The 25483-nt window shown below is 37.5% G+C and overlaps 1 protein-coding gene across 1 annotated transcript in view; it reads right to left on the reverse strand.

The window, feature by feature from the left end:
* CFTR (CF transmembrane conductance regulator) overlaps positions 1-25483 on the reverse strand; it is a 190147-nt gene that overhangs the window by 155910 nt on the left and 8754 nt on the right. Inside the window, exons 2-3 of the mRNA XM_024757758.1 lie at positions 4285-4395; positions 185-293 (exon numbers count right to left, since the gene is read on the reverse strand). Coding sequence (XP_024613526.1) covers positions 185-293; positions 4285-4395 — 220 coding nt within the window. The remainder of the gene's footprint in view (positions 1-184; positions 294-4284; positions 4396-25483) is intronic.

Consider the following 25483-nt stretch of genomic DNA (forward strand, 5'->3'; position numbering starts at 1 on the left):
GCCACAGCTACTGAAGCCTATGCACCTAGAGCCCATGCACTGCAACAAAGAGTGGCCCCTGTTCGCCGCAACTAGAGAAAGCCCTCGTGCAGCAATGAAGACCCAACAAAGCCAAAAATAAATAAATAAATAAAAATGAATATAATTATTTTACCCATAATGAACTTACAGATGAGATCCTTACCCCTAAATATAACATGATTCCATAGAACATAAATCTCCAGAAAAAGCATCGCCGAAGGGCATTAATGAGTTTGGGATTTTTCTTTGAGGCCAGTTCTCTATCCCATTCTCTGCAAAAGAATACAAAGTGGGATCAGTAAGTTGTATGTGCAAGTATCTGAGTTCTCTATTTCCCTTAACATAGTTTTATTCACACAAGTACATTCAAGGAGATTAACCCAAGTGACTAAAGAGACAAAACCTTGTGGGGACCTTCCAACACCAACGCTCAGGCAGATGTTTCGCAGAATTCAATGCTCCACCATATATCAATTTTCAAGGAGTTGACTTCATGAAAAGGCCACACTATATGTGTTAAAGAAAGGTTCTGGGCTTCTAAGAAGCAATGAATGCAAGAGGTGGACAAATAAAATATGACTCTTATGAATACACATTGCTGTGCTTAGAACAAGGTGAAAAATAAATATTTAATTTTTTCCCTTCACCTCTTGATCTTTACCTGTTTAGAATTGCAGTGGATTTTACAAAATCTAACTGTCAAACCAAAAACAAGATTAAAAGTCAGGTGGATTTTTCTGTGATTTAACATTAGAAAAACTTGTTGTTTTTAAACGTAGGGGTATGAAACAAGTATCATCAACTTTGATTTTCAAATACTAAAGTCATTCCTTACAATAAACATCCTTGGAAAATTAGAACAGAATCAAATTCTATATTTTCTGGCAGGAATAGAAATTAAATAAGTCTGAAAAATGGTTGGTGTCAAATAAATGTCTTTGTTTTCTTTTAAATACTATACATTCATCAGCCGATTATATTTACATTTTTGCCACTACTTTCTGTTCATAAAAACCCTCTTTCTCTTCCCAAGTGGATAAAATATATCCCTAAATGTTACCCTCATCTTCATTTTTAAACTGTACAGAGATGAAAAGTTTCACAGGAAAGAACTATATAAAGACTTTGTATTTTATCAACAGCTATTCTCATTACTATCCATCTACCATTATTAGAGGTGGTTCTAAGTTACTCCAAAGGAAGACCACACAACTGAGATTTGAGGGCAGGTTTGGCAGTCATGGGCATTGTGCATGGACACTGGCTCCCCTGAGAAGCTTACTCTCTCTCATGCCTAATTACGCTATGCTACCCATCTACCTGCTCACACTCTTCCCACTCTTCCACTCACACACAAGACTTGCCTCCCATCCATGTCATTTGGTGATTCACAACGGGGTAAGAAGCTAAATGTGGAGACAGATTCTGCCTCTCTTTCAAAGGAAGAATGAGTCAGATGAGAAAGCCAGGAAGAGAGGTGGTACATAAACCAAAGAAATGGTTTCAAGTTGGGAAGAATTGGTCAACCCTGAAGTCATGGTAGGAAGATGTCATTATAGTGGACATTAAGAGTCCTCTGGTGACCCTAGTCAAGGTCATTTTAGGAATATGGTAGACCCAGAAACCATATTTCAGGGAGCTGAGATGTAAAGGAAAAGAGAAGTAGAGAGACCAGGAGAGCACAGAGATATTAGCTGTGCGGAAAAAAAAAGAAATGAATGAGGTAGCGATCTGAGAGGAAGGCAAAGCTGGGGAATGTTTCAGTGGATGGGACTTGAACTACTGGACCCTGAGGGAAGGAATCAGCAATGAGAGTACATGGGGTAGTTCCCACAATACCACAACAGACCCAGTAAGCATTCCAAACACCAAGAGTTGAATCATAATGGAAGAAATTTTATACTTATCAAGTTTGTAGCTTAGCTACAGTCATGGAATGGATGTGCGATCTGCATACAGGAGTAATGCACAGGGTTCAAATCACGGCCACAAACTGAGCCAGATGGGCCAAGGTACCTCAACCACATGGTAACCACCTAGGGCCTTCGTCACATATCATCTTTGAAATCTGTGGCCAGGGTCACTTTCCAAGGGTGCAGAGATACAAAGTACTATAAGTGATATTTCACTCTTTCAAAATACTTCAGTAAATTCTAAATAACAATGTTTACAAAAAAGAAATAACAGAGTGAAGAAGAGATACCCCAAAAAAGACAAAAATAATAAAGTTTATGGACTTATGCTGGCACAGTGTTGGATTGAAACAAAATAGGTACATTTTAAACATTGAATTGATATGGAGACACAATGAAAACTCAGGAGAAAAAACTGTTAGGCCAGATAATCCTACAAATTCAGGTTATGTCCTCTATTGGGCCATAAGTAAAAATAAATCTGGAGTATGCAGGTTTTGATTAATCTAGTCCTACTCTGATTAATCTTTCCCTCAGCATCCATTTAGAACTTAGATATTCATTAACCACTATATTATTTTGAACTTGCTGATATACCTACAATATACTATGTTTATATATTTTATCTCTGCAGAAGTGTTACAGGTTTTTACATAATGCTAGCCATTTCACATTCAATCATCATTCATTCATTCATCAAATATTTACTGAGCACCTACTACAGTCAGCCCTTCATGTCTGTGGGTTCCTCATCCTCAGATTCAACCAACTGGGGATGGAAAATACTCACCAAAAAATTCCAGAAAGTTCCAAACAGGAAAATTTGGATTTGTCATGTGCCAGCAACAATTTACATAGCATTTACATTTTATTACGTATCATAAGTAATCCAGAGATGATTTAAAATATACAAAAGGATATGTGTAGGTTATATGCATTTTGTATAAGGGACTTGAGCATCCATAGATTTTTATATCCAGGGGGAATCTAGCAAGGGACAACTGTATATACCAGACCCTATTCTAGACCCTATTCCAGGCACATCATAAACTGAACAAATCAAACAAAAACAAAACAAAAGAAAAAAATATATCCCTGCCCTCATGGCACGTACACACACTAAGTACTCGACATTAGGAGCTGGACCTTGAACTTGGAAATGTGAAGCTGCTACTCCCACTAGCCTAATTCTTTGAACAAAATCAAGAAAAAGTAAGGCTGAATATCTTGTCTTGAAATTTCAAAAGAAATTCAATGAATTCCATGAAAATAAGGTAAACAAATTGCAAATCTACTCAGCTATTTTATTTTGGTGCAGTAAAAAGTAGCTACTTCTTTTTCTTTTTCTTTTTTCTGTCAACTCCCTCTCCCCTTTCCCCTTCATCTGGTATCAGACCCTGTACTGCTGGCACAAGACCAGTCTAGCTCATTCATAGATTGTTGTTGGTCCAAGGAGTGAGCTTGTGACTCAAAAGTTTCTGGGATTTTTCACATTTGGCCACAGAGAAAGTACTCTTTCCTCTGTGGTCTATAAAAATGTGAGCAAAGAGTTCTGAGGACCCACTGCATGGAGGAAGCTGGTCTGAGAGAATAAAACCAGTCCCTGGTTCCACTGAGTCCCTAAGGCCAGTTCTCTACCTAGGCCTTCACACAGGTTGACTACATGAACCAATGAATTCCCTCTTAAATAAATTCACTGGCAACCAAAAGGATTATAACCAGTACTCTTAGAAAGGAAGACTTCTTTACAACGGGAAACACTGTTCCTGGGGAGGCCAGGAGTATAGACCTGGGTTTGAACCACAGCTCAATCAATTATTAGCTGGAAAATTACATCATCTCTCTGAGCCTCAGTTTGCTCTTCTGTAAGAAAGAGATAATGATGCTTTCCTTCCAGAGTGGCTGAGAGGAGATATTACACCTGGCATTCAACATATACTCAAAAATATGAAATTTTTACATTTCTTTGACATCCAACAGCCTTTACCCTGAGATTTCCAAGTATGTACATTTGTATTCACACATTAAGATTTTGGAGGCAAATGTACACAACTTGCTTCATAAAGATGTGATTCCAGTCTTCACAGAATCCACGTAATAGTCTTCAAAGACAGGTAGCTTCTCAGAATTCAAATATGTGTTTTTCCAAAAAAGGTCCTATCTCAGGAAAATGGTTTTTCTTCTTTCATCCTTTCATTGTTTAATTCTTAACTAATCAAGACTTCATAAAGAAAATAGGATGTTCCTATTATAAGTATGCCATTTTAAGAATTAAACCCTCTAATGTCAGTTCTCTAGTCTCTAAATAATATTAATTTCTTTCTTCAATAAACAATGTGTATGAACATACCTTTCCAATTTTTCAGATAGATTGTCAGCAGAATCAGAAGAAGAGATATGGTATATGTCTGACAATTCCAGGCGCTGTCTGTACCCTTTCCTCAAAATTGGTCTGGTCCAGCTAAAATAAAGAGAGGAGAGACAGATATAAATGTTAACTTGATTTGATCTCCAATGTAGACTTGGAATCAGATACAGTTTCAAATTTTATAGCATGTGGAAAATGGTGGTAGTGCATAAATACGAGAATAAAATAAGTCAACTTATATAAGTGCCAGGGAGTCATATCTTACAGAACACAACTATATAAAACATCATCACCGCTGAACTGATGTGACTATAGCTTTGTCTAAAAGGATGGGGGATGACGGTAGAATCATGATCTTTCCCAGAGGATAAAAACAAACTGCTAAACATTCTATACTAAAAGTATTCTTCAAGAAAAAAAAAGAAGAAAATTCCCCCAAATAACCAGATACTAGGAGTTTATAGTTTGCTGAAGTCCACTCTCTACCACTTCAAATACAAAATGATCTGTGAATAAGAAGACAGACCCTCAAACAACACCCTTATATAATTTTGTTAACCATAGCTCACAGTACTCAGCAATGAGCTATTTGTTGAATGAACTGACTGTAGCTGGAGTATCAATTTGTTCACTTAATCATCACCGCTGAATGAGGGTGGGGATCATAATTTTATGTTTTGTCTCCTCACCCCATAGCAGTTACGCACATCTGCCCTCTAGGCATCTAATAAATAACAATTTATGATGGAAGCTAGGGAAGCTGGCATAGTAAATACTTATGCAGGATACTCCAGTTATTTTCAAATACATTGTTTCTAAATACTGTGAATAAGGAAAAATAATCTTCACAGAGATAAGAAAATCTAAAAAGAAGTCAAAGACAAGGGAAAACAAAGAGGAAGGAGAGAGGGGCAGGAGAATTGTAAAACAAAGAAATCACGTACAAAGAGAAACTTCTAAATGAAATTTGAGCAAATGAGACCTTTCTCATGTGAAATTTCATATATTTATTTTTTAACATCTTTATTGGAGTATAATTGCTTTACAATGGTGTGTTAGTTTCTGCTTTATAACAAAGTGAATCAGCTGTACATATACATATATCCCCACATCTCCTCCCTCTTGCGTCTCCCTCCCACCCTCCCTACCCCACCCCTCTAGGTGGTCACAAAGCACCGAGCTGATCTCCCTGTGCTATGTGTCATGTATTTATTAAAGAAAGAAATTGAACTTGGAATCAGTGATTCCCAACATATGCTTTTACCCGTACCATCTTTCTTTTCTTCAGAGAGTCCTAAAATTTGGTGTCATTGAGACGTTGGTAATACATCAAAATTCATGTTACCCACCAAAAATCAATAGGGAGTGTTTTAGCAATATCTGAGAAGCAAAATAAACTTGTACTAGGAAAATTATTCCAGCAAAGCCATTCGGAATAAAAAGAGGAAATGCTATGCCAAATGCAAACATTTTGACATTGTTTCAGGGCAAAACTTTGCAGAAGGCTCTCATGTCCACCTTCACCACTCCCACTCCAAGAGTCCAGATTCTTGTTTACACTTCCCTTGTCTCCACCTTCTTCAGTCAGCCACTGCCCTGTGTTCCTGATGTCTCTACAACTTGTCCTTCCTTAAAATTTACCTGAATTAAGACCCAGCTCAAGGACTTCGCTGGTGGTCCAGCAGTTAAGACTCCACCCTCCCAATGCAGGGGGCCCAGGTTCGATCTCTGGTCAGGGAACTAGACCCCACATGCCGCAACTAAAGACCCCGCATGCTGCAACTAAAGATCCAGCGTGCCACAACTAAGACCCGGCACAGCCAAATAAATAAATAAATATTTTTTTTAAAAAAAGACCCTGCTCAAAGGCTCAGTAGTTTCACCAACCATTTCTGACCAAGATATCAACAAGTGACAATGGTTTAATATGTCAGTCTCTTCCATTAACTTGCAATATTTGCATCTTAACAAGAGCCTTCAAACTTCAGCAAAGGGTGATAATTGTTTTATCTTTATTGCCCAGTGTGATCCATGGGCAATTTCTCCTGGAGAGCAAGAATGAAAATAGTTAAGGACAGTCTGAACACAGCAGTTAAAGAAGTGCTGTGATCATGCAGCATCTGCATTGGGCATCGTCTGTGAGAGTGCTGGCACACCTGCCTGGCACTCACAATCTAGTAGCCAACATAAGCACTTTGGAAGCACATTTGCCAATACAGGGGGCAGTAAGGGTGTGAAAAATCTGGGACAGCAATTTAGGATATAAACTCCATTCTGTTGGTTATAAGCCTTTGTAAACTTAAGAAGTGAAAAGGTGAAGCAAGTGTTTACTACTAATCAAAAAATTATGCGTATATAGCACTTTCACAAACACTAGCATATTGTGATTTTCATTGGAAAGTCTTGATAGGTAGGTAGAACAAGAAGAGATCATTGCCCTACTTTAAGGATAAAGAAGTGGAGGCTCAGAGATGTTAAATTTGTCCGTTACTAAATGCCACAAACTAGATTTTTACCACATTCTTCTGATGTCATTTCTTCCTTTACCATGTTCAGCTCTTATGTTTAGGAAAATTAAACTTGGTGTGTTATTCTAGACATAGTGCTGGAACGCAGGTCTGGAAGCAGGGAGACCAGAAGCTAGCAGACTGCAGGTAGTAGTGTGGTGTCGTGTACTGACAAATCTTTAATCATGCCCTCTCCAGGAAAAAACAAAAAACAAAACGTGACTTATGGTATTTGCCAATTTCTGTGGTGTAAATATTCCCACCACGACCAGTTTCAAGTCACCAAATGTGAAGTCACCGAACACAAAGTTGAGAAGAGATACACAGCTGCATATTATAAGATAGTGTGATTACCATTCAGATACAATCAACATACCCTCAATACATAGATAATGATTATGTAGTGATAACTTTTCAATTATTACCTTTGTTTTAATATAATTTATTTGATTGTAAGCATAAATCAATTAATTTTTAATACTAGTTGTACTTAACAACCAGCTCACAAAGTTCCTGAAAATTTAACAATCAGCTCAGCCAGAAAGGGCCAACAGCAGTAGATCACTTACTGCCAGATGGTTGAAAGACTCAGAACAAGGGTAATAGCATTGAGAATGGAAAGGAAGGGGCCTATGGAAAATTTGGAAGAGAAAAATATACTCCATGTATTAATAAACCTTTCATTTTCAGTATGTTTGAAATTGTTAAAATATGAAACTAAATTTACAAATAAAGAGAAGTTCACTATCTGTAAATATTACAATACCAAAGACATTTGCAGGAAATTTAAAAACAAATCTTTTCTTTCTTTTAAAAACTAAATAAACATACATCTTTTGGTCCATATCTAAGACCTGATCACCGTTTCCATTAATGAGTTTCTAGCTCATTTTTAAAATACTTTAAGTAACACCTACATTTATAAAAAGCTTCCTGCATTATCCATGCCCATTTTAATATCTATGTTATACCAAGACATCTAGTTTTGATTATCAAGAGTTCCACAGCCCAGCATCATCAAATCTAACATATTCAGTAGTATTAAAAGTTAGCCATTTAGGGCTTCCCTGGTGGCGCAGTGGTTGAGAGTCCGCCTGCCGGTGCAGGGGACACGGGTTCGTGCCCCGGTCCTGGAAGATCCCACATGCCGTGGAGCGGCTGGGCCCGTGAGCCATGGCTGCTGAGCCTGCGCGTCTGGAGCCTGTACTCCACAACGGGAGAGGTCACAACAGTGAGAGGCCCGTGTACCGCAAAAAAAAAAAAAATTAGCCATTTATAATTATTAATATAATTTAGTGTTTCTGACAGATTCACTACAGTAAACCTATATTTGTAACCTGAAATAGAAACAGCTTAAGGTAAATTATGAGAACTAAAATCAATTAACCTTAGGCTGCCTGGCAATCACCAGAGTTATCTGAAAGAATTTATTTCGTGAGATTAAACCAAAAAGAAAATTGAATGAAATTTCTGCCCCATCAAGGAGGTCTCCATGACTACCTCAAGCCAGTCACAGAAATACAAAAAAAAAAAAAAACCAAAACAAACAAAAAACTCCCCAGGTATCTACACTTAGACATTCACTGAAATATTAGTTACTGTAAAACTTCAGCCACCACTTTTTCTTGAATGAGCCTGAGTATGTTAAACATACTTGGATAGAATTTAGAAATGCCAACTCAGGATTTCTACTTCAGCATTTCTTCCATTAAATATTAATGAGTACCCAGGTGTTTCATTAGCAAGGCAGGTACACCTGGAATAACCAAAAGCAATAAACACTATTCTTCCTCCTTATCCTCAGATTTGCTCCCACCCACCCTTCCTCTCACCTCTAACTGATCTTACCCTTCTCCTTCATTCATAACCTGTCACTGTGTATTGAAAATGGACTTATAAATTGATCTACTTAGAAACTGTGACAGTTTCCAAAGTTCTCATTATTTCTAACAGAAACTAGCTAATCATTAATCACAAGGTAGCAGACAGAGATCCTTAAGATATATAGTTCTTTATAACCTAAAATTTTGGGACTTCCCTGGTAGCGCAGTGGTTAAGAATCCACCCACCAATGCAGGGGACACGGGTTCGAGCCCTGGTCCGCGAAGATCCCACATGCCATGGAGCAACTAAGCCCGTCTGCCACAACTACTGAGCCCGTGAGCCACGACTACTGAAGCCCGCGTGCCTAGAGCCCATGCTCCGCAACAAGAGAAGCCACCGCTCACAGCAACGAGAGAAAGCCCGCATGCGGCAATGAAGACCCAACGCAGCAAAAAATAATAACAATAAATAAATTTATTATATATATATCCTAAAGTTTTCAACGAACTTAAAAAAATTCTGGTACCCAGACACACTGTGCACTTAACGATAAGAGTCTTCAGGTTTTATTAAGGAAAAATGCTATCACTTGATTTTTTTTAATATATACACACACATACACACCATGAAACTGTATTTAGTTTCTTTTCTTAGGACAAAATTTCCGATTTCTACATAAATTTAGAGTGACTTGTAATTCCTTATGATGAAAAGAATTTTCCAATTATAGACACTATTAAAGCTTTGATTTTCATGAAACCTATCCCCGTAAAACCACATAATTAAAGCTTATAATCATTTTTCCATTTGACATTTGGCTTTTATTAATCCAACAGAGGCATCTGACATTTTCATCTGCTAGAATTTAAGATGAAGGTCAGGTATCAGATCTTTTCAGTTTCAAATGATTTTGTTTGTATAAAACAATCATGCCTCCACATTATTTAAAATTACTTTTGATTTAACTAGCCAGATAAAATGAAATGAAATAGCAAATTCAAACCCATGGTTGCATGACACATCTCCTAAATACTGACAAACGGATACACTCAAATGACTCAGCCTTTTTCCTTTTTGCATGAAATAACACTTGAGGAACTAAGTAGAAATTACTCTAAACTGCTTAGTATGGACAAAATTAGATACGCTAGAGGTTTTCTCATCATCCAATATATTTACCATGAGTTTGAAATAGCCCAAATAAGCTGGATAGTCCTAACTAAAGAAAACGGTGAAGTTCAGGCTGAGGAAAGAGGGGGAATCATTTGAACAGACTGTAACAACAAATCTCAAATTCCTGCAGCATACTCTGCCCGTTTGCTTTAGGCTTTTTGATTAATGGCTATGATGGGAAGAATTGATTTGAGACCAGAAGTCATTTCATCTCTAAAAGGATGTTTCTTTTCTAATTCACATAAATATCACTTCAAATGTCACAGTTATTTTACCAACTTAGATCTGGTGTTATCTTATAGTTGGATATGTTTTTTCTCAATGAATTTTAGTAAAAATAAAACTTGAGAAAGTAGTGGCAACTAGCTCTCAAAAGTCCTGTATAAAACTTGTAGGCTTCAAGAATGCACCCCAAAGTCACAGCACTGGGGTGAGGGTCAAGTCGGTGAGTCTCTGTCCTCTCATCCCACAAGGTAATTAAACAGGGTTTGCTGCTTACCCATAAAATGGTAAATTTATAATAAATAACAACTTTAGTCAGCTGAATCACCTTTTTGCTTGCTAAAGATGAACTATTTTTCTGTTTGAGAGTTAATTTCTCATGAGGCTCCTAGTTTACCAGGAGAACTGTAGAAGTTCTTTTTCTTTCTGTAGATGAGTAAACAGTAAATGTAGTCAATGAATTTTAGAAGATTTGGAAAGATAATTATTTGCTGCTCAACAAAACACTACAAACCAATTCTGAAAAACCTTCCGGAGGCCCAGAAATTAAAACCATAACATAAATTACTTTAACTTCATGCTTAATGAATCTAAACATTAAATAGGAAATCGATCTGCCCATTTTAAAAGATGCTCCCAAATATAAATGTATTTGGAATGTAAGCATATTAAGAAAACTTCAGGAAAGATATTTTCTTTTTTGCTTATCTATATTCACTAATGTTAAACTATGAGCATGTATAACTTTGGAAATAAGGAGGAAGTTCTTTTTAATTAAAGAAGAAGTTACATATTATAATTAGTACTTGATATGGCTAGCTATGCACATAAACTTTCTAGTCAAATATGTTTTAACTCCATGATTTTCATATAATGCTCACTATTTTCATTTCCCATAAAACTGCTTTCTTTTCTTTCCTGATATGATTGTCTGAGGTAAAACTTTATCATGAAGACTACAAAACTCCAGTCACCTAACTTCTACTGCGAATCCATTACTAAAAAAACTGAATTAGTGATTTTAAGAAAACTCTAGGTTTTAACTCTGTCATTTTCCAGTCATGTGACCTTGGAAATAGCTTTTCTTAAGCTCTCTCAGCTGCAGCTCCTGCTGGAAATAATTACTATGACTACCTGGTTTTCATGGGGGCCAAATTCAATGTTGTCTATAAAATATTACAGCTGTACGTTATTGCACTGCTTCTTCATAGAAACTACTTGGCTTTAATTTTCAGAGCACTAAAGTTTATTATTATAGGGATTATAACAAAAGTACTAGCTAACCTTAATAGACTATTCCTATAACTCTCTAAAATTCTAAGTATTTCACATATGTTATTTCATCTGATCCCCACTACAATCCAAGAGATAAGCCCTAATATTATCTCCATCTTACAGATGAGTAACTGAGGCTGAGGGAGCTTAAATAGTTTATCCAAGGCAGAGTTAGAATTTCAAAACAGGACTGTGATACCAAAGCCTACACTTGTACCAAATTTGCCATATTAGGACTAATTTTAGAAGGGAAAAAAAAAGCAGCACACAGATAAGTATAATACGAAAAGCATAAGCAACAATAGAAAAAATAGATAAATTCGACATCATCAAATTATAAAACTTGGGCTTCCCTGGTGGTGCAGTGGTTGAGAATCTGCCTTTAATGCAGGGGACACGGGTTCGAGCCCTGGTCTGGGAAGATCCCACATGCCGCGGAGCAATTAGGCCCATAAGCCACAACTGCTGAGCCTGCGCATCTGGAGCCTGTGCTCCGCAACAAGAGAGGCCGCGATAGTGAGAGGCCCGCACACCACGATGAAGAGTGGCCCCCACTTGCCGCAACTAGAGAAAGCCCTCACACAGAAACAAAGACCCAATACAGCCAAAAATAAATATAAATTAACAAATTAAAAAAATTATAAAACTTTTATGCTTCAAAGCAGACCATCAATAAAGTAGAAAAAATAACCCAGAGAATGGGAGAAAATTTTTGCAAATCATATATCTGTTAAGAGACCTCTATCTGGCACATACAAGGGACTCTTACAAATCAGTAATAAAAAGACAACCCAATTTAGAAATTGGCAAAGGATCTGAATAGACATTTCTCCAAAGAAGATATACAAGTACCCCAAAACATATGAAAAGATGTTTAACCTCATTAGCCATTAGAGAAATGGAAATCAAAACCACAGTGAGATTCTACTACACACCCACTAGAAAGGCTATAATCAAAAAGACAGGTAACGATAAGTGTTGACATAGATGTGGAAAATAATATTAGAGCCCTTATACCCTGCTGGTGGGGATGTAAAATGATGCAGCCACTTTGGAAAACAATCTGAAAAGTACTCAAAATATTAAACAGAAAGTTACCATATGACCCAGCAATTCCACTCCTTGGTATATGCCCAAGAGAAATGAAAATATGTGTCCACATGAAAACTTGTACACAAGTGTTTATAACAGCATTTTTTATAATAAGCAAAAAAGTAGAAACAATCCAAATATCTACCAACTGCTGAATGGATAAATGTATAATCCTACAACTTGAATATTGTTTAGTGATAAAAAAGAATGACATACTGATACATGCTACAACTTGGATGAATCTTGAAAACATTGTGCTAAGTGAAAGAAGCCAGTCACAGAAGACCACATTGTTTCATTTATATGAAATGTCCAGAACTGGCACACCTATGGAGAAAGTGGATTAGTAGTTGTCCAGGGTGGGGATGAAGGAGGGAATGGGGAATGACTGCTTATGGGTATGGAATTTCTTTTTGGGGTGATGCAAGTGTTCTAAAATTGGTTGTAGTGATAGTTACACATCTCTTGTATACTTTAAGTAGGTAAATTTTTTGGTATGTGAATTATATCTCAGAAAAGCTTGTATTAAGAAATCAATTGTCAGCATGGATTTTAGAAACTTTTCCCGAATGTTTGATTTTCCCTCCTAGAGTTGGTGAAATGCACGTTTTTATTATGGTGACTTTGACACTCTAAACCCTTTCATATATGTCAGTGCCTGGGTAGCTGCTACAAGTGATTAAGACTCTGTGCAAAGCCCACGAAAGGATCCAAGGATTGATGACATGAAACATGAGTCATATAAATCGTTTATTCCTGGCCCCCACAAGCAAAGCACTTAATTGCTGGAACTACTATGAATACAGAAAAAATAAGAATGGTGAGGGAGTAGCATTGGCATAAAAAGACCACTTCTAACAGCTATACTTAATCCATTCAGATGTATTGGATTTCAGGGACTTAAGCAATTGAGAGACAATAAGCAATGCTACAAAAAATAGCCCAAGTCCGTGTACTTTAGAAACGCAGCCTCAGAGCATTGTTTCACGGTTTTAGTTTGATTTTTATTCTATCTGGGCATGAAGCCACAAATAAGAGACACAAAACTGATTATAGCTGGAACAACTGGCTAGAAAGATAGGATGATTAACTACCCAACAAAATCGCTACATCTTGTATGAGTTCACTTTTAGGAGCTCTTTACTAACCTAGAAAGACAAGTGATAACATTGCACTCTAACTTCTGATTTTTATTTTCATTGGCAATAAGAAATATATCCGGGGGATTCCCTGGTGATGCAGTGGTTAAGAATCTGCCTGCCAATGCAGGGGACATGGGTTCGAGCCCTGGTCCAGGAAGATCCCACATGCCACAGAGCAACTAAGCTTGTGCACCACAACTACTGAGCCTGCGCTCTAGAGCCCGCGAGCCACAACTACTGAGCCCGAGTGCAACAACTACTGAGCCTGCACTCTAGAGCTCACGTGTCACAACTACCGAGCCCATGTGCCACAACTACTGAAGCCCGCGTGCCTAAAGCCCGTACTCTGCAACAAGAGAAGCCACCACAATCAGAAGCCCGCGCAAGACCCAACGCAACCAAAAATTTTTTTAAATTATTTAAAAAAAGAAAGAAATATATCTGAAACCAAGAAAATAAGGAAGAGGGAAAATGGATTGGCCTTCTGATTTTATGGTAGAAATGCCACTGGGTTACTGGCTGGCATTTGTAAAAGCTTACAGAGAGAAACTTGTGTGACTATCAGAAAATCACCTCTATTATTTTAGACAATTCCATACTAGCAACAGAGCAGAGCAGCAGTTTTAAGCATGAAAGGAAAAGAAGGAAAACAAGATCTACGCCATCTTCTAAGGTAGGAACAAAACATACTTCACATGAGTGATGTAAGGATATCTCACACATGATATATTGATTTAACTGGTATTTGTTTTATAATTAACCCACTTATTCCCTCCCTTTTTTTTTTTTTTTTTTTTTTTATACCCAACAAAATCGCTACATCTTGTATGAGTTCACTTTTAGGAGCTCTTTACTAACCTAGAAAGACAAGTGATAACATTGCACTCTAACTTCTGATTTTTATTTTCATTGGCAATAAGAAATATATCCGGGGGATTCCCTGGTGATGCAGTGGTTAAGAATCTGCCTGCCAATGCAGGGGACATGGGTTCGAGCCCTGGTCCAGGAAGATCCCACATGCCACAGAGCAACTAAGCTTGTGCACCACAACTACTGAGCCTGCGCTCTAGAGCCCGCGAGCCACAACTACTGAGCCCGAGTGCAACAACTACTGAGCCTGCACTCTAGAGCTCACGTGTCACAACTACCGAGCCCATGTGCCACAACTACTGAAGCCCGCGTGCCTAAAGCCCGTACTCTGCAACAAGAGAAGCCACCACAATCAGAAGCCCGCGCAAGACCCAACGCAACCAAAAATTTTTTTAAATTATTTAAAAAAAGAAAGAAATATATCTGAAACCAAGAAAATAAGGAAGAGGGAAAATGGATTGGCCTTCTGATTTTATGGTAGAAATGCCACTGGGTTACTGGCTGGCATTTGTAAAAGCTTACAGAGAGAAACTTGTGTGACTATCAGAAAATCACCTCTATTATTTTAGACAATTCCATACTAGCAACAGAGCAGAGCAGCAGTTTTAAGCATGAAAGGAAAAGAAGGAAAACAAGATCTACGCCATCTTCTAAGGTAGGAACAAAACATACTTCACATGAGTGATGTAAGGATATCTCACACATGATATATTGATTTAACTGGTATTTGTTTTATAATTAACCCACTTATTCCCTCCCTTTTTTTTTTTTTTTTTTTTTTTTTTTTTGCGGTATGCGGGCCTCTCACTGCCGTGGTCTCTCCCGTTGCGGAGCACAGGCTCCGGATGCACAGGCTCAGCGGCCATGGCTCACGGGCCCAGCCACTCCGCGGCATGTGGGATCTTCCCGGACCGGGGCATGAACCCGTGTCCCCTGCATCGGCAGGCGGATTCTCAACCACTGCGCCACCAGGGAAGCCCCTCCCTCACTTTTTCACAGAACTCTGAATCCCTTATTGAAGCTCTTTGTTCACCTAGTTTGTTCAGACACCATCACTAGGACCCAAAGTAAACACTCTCTAACAGGCTTCTTCATCCTTCAGCAATGAAATCCCCATGTCCATCAGGGTCAGGGTTGCCATTCTAGAATTAACTCAACATCTGGAGTCAAGGCCACTTGATATTTCTCTGCTAAAGTCTTTCTCGCAATATGGAGATAACTCTCCTCTCTTGGGGACAGAAATCCTCTGAGAAGCTCTGGGCTGTGAAGTCAGGGATCTGTTTGGTATGAGCTGTAATAGGCAAATCACATGCTAGACTCTCATGACCTTCAACTTCCAAATGACTTAATGACCCCTCACCATGTGTACAAAAAAAAATCACTACTTATTAAATCCTCTGTGATACCGGCTTTCCAGTTACTGCTTCAAAGCAACTTTTCCCAAAATTAAAAAAGAAAGAAAAAAAGCAATCTAAGTCCACCCAACATAGTTTATTTGAGGATGTTTACTTGTTTATTTTGCTTGATAGATGGAATGGTAAAATGGAGGTTGGAGACAACCTCAGAAATGTTTTAAGATGAAGATGGTTAAGAATGAATCTTCCAAGGGTAACATTCAAACATGATGCATCAGGAAGACAAAGCTGGTGATTTTTTAAATTTAGGCATGATAAATCTGGTCTCTAGGGTTCTGCTTGGAATCCTCTAGCCAGATATATGATCAGTCAAATTCTAGAATTTTTCTCATTTATCTTAACTTTCTCTTTAACTTGCGTATGCTGTATGTTCTGTTATACTGTTATCCTGCTGCTACTCATGATCATTTCTCAGGATTCAAAGAGGCTTATGGCATTGTATTCAGACTTCTCCACTGCAGATAATTCCCCATCTTCAAACTATATATGGAATTTGGTCATTGGTTGCATTTTAACCCATTTTTATCTTCCATTGTTATTAGTTCACCCTCTAAAAAACAAATCACAATTTATAGCATTAAAAGGTAAATTTAGGGGCTTCCCTGGTTGCGCTGTGGTTGCGAGTCTGCCTGCCGATGCAGGGGACACGGGTTCGAGCCCTGGTCTGGGAAGATCCCGCGTGCCGCGGAGCAACTAAGCCCGTGCGCCACAACTACTGAGCCAGTGCGTCTGGAGCCCACGATAGTGAGAGGTCCGTGCACCGCGATGAAGAGTGGCCCCCGCTTGCCGCAACTAGAGAAAGCCCACGCACAGAAACGAAGACCCAACACAGCCATAAATAACTAACTAAATAAAATTTTTTTTTAAAAAGGTAAATTTAGCATCTTCTTTATTCCTCCCTGCTTTGGCAAGGTGTGGAGTGTTTGTAGACACATTGTATGACTCAGGATTTAAGATTCAGATCCTATTCCTGAGGTTCTGGAGCAATGCTAATGCTATTTTTCATTTTCTTGGAGGCTTGATATCACTGAGAGGGACATTGACAGTAAAACTCCCATAAGATGTAAGGGGAGGAGAACAGTAGTGGCTGAACCCTCACTCATCCCCAGTGTGAATCCCAGGAAAAAAAGGAGGCCTGACAGAAGCAGAGAATGGAGACAACCATTGGTTCAAGGTTTATCATGGAAATAAGACTTCACTGCAAAAGCCTTACTTTAAATCCTCTTCACTTAATCTCTACATCTTTTTTTCATATAGTCAACATATAAGTAAATAAAGATCCACAAAATAACCTAAGTTACTTTTTCCCCCAATAGCAAAACACACAATAATGGACGACTGAATCATTAGATCCTAACAAGCAATTTAAAAGCTCAGAACAGTCACCTTTGCAATCAGGTCCTTAAAAACAGAAATCATAACACAAATGATGATAGTTTAGTGCAAATCATTTTTACAGGCATTTAAGAATTATTTTTACTTCAAAATGTCATAATCTCTTGCTTGCATATACACGTTAGGAAAAAGAACTTTAAAGGAAACATCAAGCCAGATTCTCTTCCTTTTAAACTCTGCAGGAGCTCTCACTGGATGAAACCATTGATAATAAGATGGCTCTTAATTTTTTAAAGGATTCTCCTATTCCTATCATTTGATACAGCATTTTTTTTTGGTTTTGTTCCAACACCAGCCAAATGCCAGGTCACATTGAAGAAAAATTAATAACTTCCTCAAAATAAAACCTGACTTCTATTTCCCAAAAATCTCAAATGCATTGAAATAGTTTCATATGAATTATGTGTGTCTCTCTACAATCTAGGTTTAATTTTCCTCCCATGCATTCCATTCTCTCCTGTACTTCCTCCACCTGAGCTGTCATTACTAATTGTCTATTTGCTTGTCTGCCAAACCCCTGTGTTTCCAAACACGCCAGACTATAAACTCCCCAAGGGCAAATACCTTAGAGATTTTTTTTACTGCTGTATTCCCTGCCTACCACAGAGCATAGCACATAACTGTCACTCAATTATTTTTTAAATTGTTAAATTTATGTTACCACATTATACTTTGCTAGTTTATTTCCCTCATAAGATTAACTTCCTGAGGACAATGTAGTTGTAATATACATCTTTATATCTCCATAGTCTGGTCCAGTGCCTGAGGCAGTACAAAAAAAAAAAAAAAAGAAGTGAAAATATTTTTCAAGTCAATGGTAAATGCAGTGCAAATGTGAGGGTGCCTATACTTTTCCAGGGACCACTCTTTATTAACAGTTATGCCCCTTTTCTGAGTCATAAGTTAAAGCCAATAATTCTAAAACTTCCAGCCAAAATTATTTAATTCTCCTCAATAAAATGTTTTCATTTTTAACACTCTTCATTACCAAAACATTCTAATGTCTGGCCTTCAAGCTATTTATTCTCAGTGGAAATGTACCAAAATTTCATAAATGGAAGGTTGTTCTTCAGTCTACTCAAGAACAACTGGATGCTTTTTCTTTTTCATTTATTTATTTATTTTTTCTTTCTTTGCGGTACGCGGGCCTCTCACTGTTGTGGCCTCTCCCGTTGTGGAGCACAGGCTCCGGACGCGCAGGCTCAGCAGCCATGGCTCAAGGGCCTAGCCGCTCTGAGGCATGTGGGATCTTCCCGGACCGGGGCACGAACCCGTGTCACTTGCATCGGCAGGCGGACTCTCAACCACTGCGTCACCAGGGAAGCCCTGGATCCTTTTATTTTGACCCTTCTTGACCGTTCCCATGTCATGTCACCTGACGTACTTGACATTGTCTCCATGTTACCTGTGTACCATTACAAATGAGGTACACACAGCTTTTTAAAAATTTTCATAAATTAGTGTAACCCTCTATATGTATTATACTTTAGAGTTTCAAATTCCTTCCATAGCTCATTCTGCTCCTGAAGACTATTACTATTTTCGGTTGAATTGTGCTCCTCTCAAAAAAGATATATTTTAATTCTAACACCAAGTACCTCAGAATGTGATCTTTACAGAGGTGACCAAGTTAAAATGAGTTCATTAGAGTGGGCCCTACACCTATATGACTGGTGTCCTTATAAAAAAATGAAATGTGGACACAGAGACAGGCACACAGGGAAAATGCCATGTGAAGATGAAGGCAGAGATCAAAGTGAGGTGTCTATAAGTCAAAGAGTGCCAGCAAATCACCAGAAGCTGGGAGAGAACATGGAACAGATTCTCTCTCAGAGCCTCAGAGGAAACCCAACCGGCTGACACCCTGGTCTCAGACATCTAGCCCTCAGAACTGTGAGACATTACATTTCTGTTGTCTAAGCCACCCAGATTTTGGTACTTTGTTACAGCAGCCCTAGCAAACTAATGCACTGGCTTATCAGAGCATGATGGCAAGAGGGTGTTTTTGGATGAGACTTACACTTAACTTGGTGGACATTGGACAAAACAGACTGCCCTCCATAATGCGGGTGGGCCTCATCCAATCAACTGAACGCCTGAATAGAACAAAAATGCAGGCTCGACCAAACAAGAGAGAATTCTCCAGGAGACTGCCTTCAGAATAAAACTGGAACGTCAGCTCTCCTGGGTCTCCAGCCTACCAGCCTATGCTGCAGATTTTGGACTTGCCAGCCTTCATAATCATGTGAGCCAATTCCTTGTAATAAATCATTATATATATATATATATCCTATTGGTTTCATTTCTCTGGAGAACGCTGACTAATACACATATTAAACACTCAATGAATATTAGATCTCATAATAATGCTGAGCTGTGTTAAGAAGAGGAGAACTCACTGTACTGATGAGCATAACATCATCATCAAAGTTAAGTAAATTACCCAAGATCATATTGCTGTTAAGTCACAGAGCAAGGATTCAAGCCAGGTCTGTCTGATTCCAAAGTACATGTTTCTTCCCCTATATATTGCTGCTTCAGAGTTGACAATAAGGATACAGACAAAGTCAAATGTGAGACCATTTTCTAAGAGCATAGGATGGGTGAAATGAGGACTCAAGGGAAGGTCGAGACCAACCAATATGGGGGAAAAACTAGTTCAGTGGTTTTCAAACTATGGACCCCAACACCTAGTGTTCCCCTGAGATACTTCCTGGAGTTCACCAACTTTTGATTTGAAATGTCAATATTTTAAAGTATGTTTTACTATTCTAAAAATAAGAATAAAATCATCACACATTCCCAAAACTGTTATATGAAAATTTTAACACACTGGATCCATCCAAACATTATCCTGGACTTCAAGGCTAACTCATTTAGCGTCCACTGTGCAGGAAAGCTTCCCCTGACATCTCTTTGAACCCATTTAAACATATTGCAATCCGTCATTGGTTATACCCACACTGCATAAGTGAGCATGTTCACTATAAACCAAGTGAACACGGTCTATAGTGAACATGCACCAAGACATGCATATATAGACTTGCACCAGGCTCAGTTAGCAGCCCATCATATCTCTGGCATACCTGCTTATACAAGGTTTCATTCCAGCATAACAGAGAGTTGTGCAATTCCCAGGGAATGATAACAAGAAGCATATGATATTATCTCGGTTTTACCATACTTTACCATGCTGACTCAACAATAAGGTAACATTGATTCCAAGACTCATCACCAGTGTAATAATGGCCTTTCCAAAAAAGCCCCTCTAAGTTAAATATACACAGTTAAAAATTTTCCTTTTCAGTATTATATACTTATTCACACAATTACACACCACTTCCTTCTTCAGTGTCATAATTAAAGTTTTCTTCTAAGCCTTCACATTCAGGTCAAAAACATACTTTTGAATTATTCTTGGTATTCACAGTTATGAATAGGGTTACAAGTGACAAGTTGCACTCACACCACCTTCACCTGTAGGACAGGCAGTATAATTTCAAAGTAAAGCACAGTGCTGAACTTGGGCAACTTCTACCTTAATTACAGTGCTTGGTATGCCAGACAAACTTCAGACTAAATAATTACTGTTCTTTCAAAACTAGATCACAGAATAATCCTTCTCAAGAAATTTCAAGCAAGAAACTAAATTTAAGTTAAAAGTCAACCTTGTGGGATACAACCAACGCAAATAATTCAACTGAACTTACAGGAAGATATACCTTCTATGAACTGCTAAGTTCCCATATTTCAAGTTATTCCTGGGCCTGACGGCTGACAGGTTTCTTTTGACATTATAAGAGTCATCTCAATTTCAGAAGCATAATGTGAAAAACGTAAGCATGTAGGACCAAGGAAGAGCACGTAAATGTTATATAGTCATTTCAGCCCTTATCTTGGAGCAGGAGGTTACCTATATCTTTATATTTATGGAGGACTTACTGTCTTTTATTTTCACTTTTATTTGCATATATTGCAGTTCCATAGAAGATTTCCTTTGGATTCTGGATTCACTGATAAAAATATTGCTTTTAAAAAATTGTAAAAACCACTGCACTAGGAAAATCCAAGATTTATACATACAAAGAGTCAAACATCAAGTTGAAGAACCATCTGTGAGGTGATTCTGCCTCTTCCTTCATCCCCAAGAAATACAGTAAGAGTAAACATAAAGAAACAAATGACATGAGTGATGAACAACCAGGGACTGGTGATCAGAACAGGACACCAAAGAGGGTGGGTGGTGGTGAGACGAACACTAAAGTGACTGAACCTGGAACTCAGCGGAGGGGATTAAGTTGGTAAGGAAGGAAGAATGGATACAAAAACGCAACAGAAAGCCTAGCTGAGTAGGTTGGACAAAGTGGAAGAAGGCAGGAAGCTAGATTTAGAAAATGAAAAAGATGAAAGGAGTTGATTAGTACCTGGATGGAAAAAAGAAGGATAAGAAGTGCAGTCTGGGTCAAGTTTTGTGAAACTGAGCTGTGTTCACGTAACAATGGTTGGCTAACGGCATGCTTTTGGCTGATCACATCTCTCACTCTTCAACTGGACATTTAGAATTTTAAAGACCTCATTAATCTAAGACAAGACCCTTCCCTTCCCCTCCCCATCCTTCCCTCTTCACCTCTCTCCACCTCAAGTAGTTTGTCTTATAGATCCATGCAAAACACTGTAAGAGGGCATGCTCCTGGCACTTCCAAGAAGAACAGAGTCTAATGCCTTATTTAAATAATATTATTTATAATACATGTATCAAAAATAAATTTCAGAGACAAGAAATTAAGAAAACCTATATACAAAATTAAGTGAAATTATATAATTTACCAATTCCATTCTAGATTGTTGGATAGTGTGATACACTGGTTAAGAGTTCTAGAGATCAATGTAAGTTCATGTCTTGACTTCACAGTAATTAGCTGGGTGCCCTTGTATAAGCTCTTCAATCTTTCTAAACTACATATTTCTTACATGTAGACTCTATCTAAAATTATTTGAAGAATTCACTGAGATAATACATATAATCCCTGGTACATAGAAAGTGCTTAGTAGATGTTAGGAGATACCGGAGGCAAAACTGCAGATTTCAAGAACTATTTAAGAGGAAATTTTAAATTCTGTGGCAAGTTGAACGATATCTATATTTCTATTGTTAATTTGCTAAAAAAAAAAAAAATGTGAACTTTCAGAATTTTCTTCCTTGGATCCTAAGATTAAAAAAGAAGAATGTTAGGATGCAACTAGAGATTATCATACTAAGTGAAGTAAGTCAGAAAGAGGACAAATACCATATGATATCACTTATACGTGGAATCTAAAATATGGCACAAATGAACCTATCTACAAAACAGAAACAGACTCATAGACATAGAGAACAGACTTGTGGTTGCCAAGGGAGAGGGATGCACTGAGAGTTTGGGGTTAGTAGATGCAAACTATTACATTTAGAATGGATAAACAACAAGGTCCTAATGTATAGCACAGGGAACTGTATTCAATATCCTGTGATAAGCCACGATGGAAAAGAATATAAAAAAAGAATGTCTGTATGTGTATAACTGAGTCACTTTGCTGTACAGCAGAGACTCGCACAGCATTGTAAATCAACTATACTGCAATAAAAAAAAATTTTTTTAAAAAAGAAGAATTTTAGGAAAGAGAAGTCTAGTGGAGCTGGGAGAAGATGGAATCACCTCCATATCCCACATTTTATGATTATGTGGTAGAATCCTGGTTTTTGTCCTCAAATCTGCAGTTTTCCAATCTTTCATTAAGGTTGAAAAGCACTAGTTGGGCCATTTAAACCCACTTTCTTAAGATTAACTTAATGGCTTTTAGACTTTAGTATGCAAAAAGAATCACCTGAAATGTAACAAACAAACAAATAGGAAACAAAAAACCAAGATTATAGTTGCCCTCTCCCAGAGATTCTGGATTTAGTTGGTATGGAGTGGGACCTAGGAATCTGCATATTTAATGTAAGATATATTATAGATACATAGATCTATCTTAATATATTTTTTGAGCAGGTGACTGGCAATTTGAGAAGCACTTATCTGAAGCTATAGAAAATACTGATATTTATGAAGGGCTTCTAATTTTAAGAGCATAAGTTTTTACCTAAAGAATTTCTTGGGACTTCCCTGGTGGCAGAGTGGTTAAGAATCCGCCTCCCAGTGCAGGGGACACGGGTTCGAGCCCTGGTCTGGGAAGATCCCACATGCCGCAGAGCAACTAAGCCAGTGCGCCACGACTACCGAGCCTGCGCTCTAGAGCCCGCGAGCCACAACTACTGAGCCTGTATGCCACAACTACTGAAGTCCGCACACCTGTGCTCCGCAACAAGAGAAGCCACCGCAGTGAGAAGCCTGCACACCGCAACGAAGAGTAGCCACTGCTCGCCGCAACTAGAGAAAGCCCACACTCAGCAACAAAGACCCAATGCAGCCAAAAGAAAAAAAAAGAATTTCTTAATCCTGTTTCTAGCTAGATTTCTTTTCCAACAGAATAACTAAACTTTGATCAAATTTTCATCGATAGGAGATTTGGCAACTCATTGTTTTTTAATAATAACATACATGTCTACTAACCCCAGAATCTAACTCTACTTTGCAGTAATAGTGGCTGGAGTGACAGACCGTGACTCAAGAAAGACAAGAGTTGTGTTGCTACCCTTGGCAGAAACAGAAACAATTGAATCAGCAAAACCTTGTATGAGAGTTCAGAAAGGCTGCCAAGTTACAAGTTAACACCTCAGTGGATCCAAAGACTGTGTTCAAGGACTAAATACATTTCTAAATGTAATGATCTTATCTTTACATTTCATAGGAAGTATTTAAAAAATTTTTAAATACATCAGACAATATTTGCTGTCAAGGAATTATACTGCTGACTTTAGAAAAGTTTATGTGAGATGACCTTTATTCAGTCATTTGGTAAATCAATAAAAAATTTAGGCCCCCTTCATTAAATGGAGTAAGGGAAAATCTATAGATATATATGATGGCCTTTGCTCCAAAGAGAAATAAAATTGTCTCATTAAAAATATCAATGTGAAAATTCTAGTAAAAGAATAATTAGAATGTATAATAGGTTTTGATATGTGGCCTAAGCCTTCAAACTGCTATATTCTGGAATATATCAGAGATTCAACGTTTATACTGAATAAAGGCATGCATGCATGAATAAATGAATGAATAAAAATCACATTAGTATTTCAAAAATTACTTTTAGATTAATGAGTTCATTTTACAGTGGTTGTCTTTCTAGCTAATAAAATTGCATAAAACCTTAGCTCTGATGTTATTGGGATGGCTGAATTGGAGCTTTAATTTCATCAGTCTTATAAACTCTTAATACAGTAAATAAAATTTTGGATCTCAGCGTCATTATATATTTTATGCTCTTATTTTTGAAACTGATTTATGAAAATACCTATTGTTTAACTTCATGAATGATGTTAAGCCAAGTTTGCTCCATAATCAAATTAATCCATAGGGGATTTATTTGTGCACTTTTGTTCACAGTCCATATATACAAGGTATACATTCATTTTTACGGATAGGAGAGATTAACTCTAATAGATCTCAGATGAAAAGCGACGGAAAAGAGGCTAATGTGTTTCAGAAGCCAACCCTATCTTTGATTGAAAGGGAGAAGTTCTTTCGGTAATAAATATTTCATCAGCTTATTTATTATTTTGAAAAATGTATTCAGAGGTCCAAGACTAAATTGAGTTTAAGGTCTTTTTTCTTTAAGACTAGATTGTGGTATATACATTTAGGAAGAAATTCTGGAAATAATCATTGAAATCATCTGTTTTAAAATTAAACTGTCAGGCACCCAGAATACTCACATGATATTTGAAGAGAAAAAGTATTTCAGGTGGAAAACTCATCTTTAGCAAAGCATTGATCTTCTGAAGAAAAATAATAGTGTACTAACTTAACCTAGAACTTTCCTAGAAAGCCCTGTAACCCACACAAGAAAGCAAACAAAAAAACCAAATTTTCCTATTTTGTTATACTTTAGAATTCATGGATTTGGTAAAGCAACTAAAATTTTTATTCAAAATTGATATTTTATCTTCAGGAAAGTCAAATGGAAAGTTTTTAAAATTTCATATTTATAAGTAAATTTTTACATTTCCATCAAAAATTAAATTTTAGAAGTATAAACATAAACTGAATTAGTCAAGTTTTATTCATTCAACAAGTATATATATATATATATATATATTTTTTTTTTTTTTTTTTTTTTTTTTTTT

Source organism: Neophocaena asiaeorientalis, unplaced genomic scaffold, assembly GCF_003031525.2.
Source record: "Neophocaena asiaeorientalis asiaeorientalis breed wild unplaced genomic scaffold, Neophocaena_asiaeorientalis_V1.1 scaffold116, whole genome shotgun sequence".
NCBI classification, from domain to species: Eukaryota; Metazoa; Chordata; class Mammalia; order Artiodactyla; family Phocoenidae; genus Neophocaena; species Neophocaena asiaeorientalis.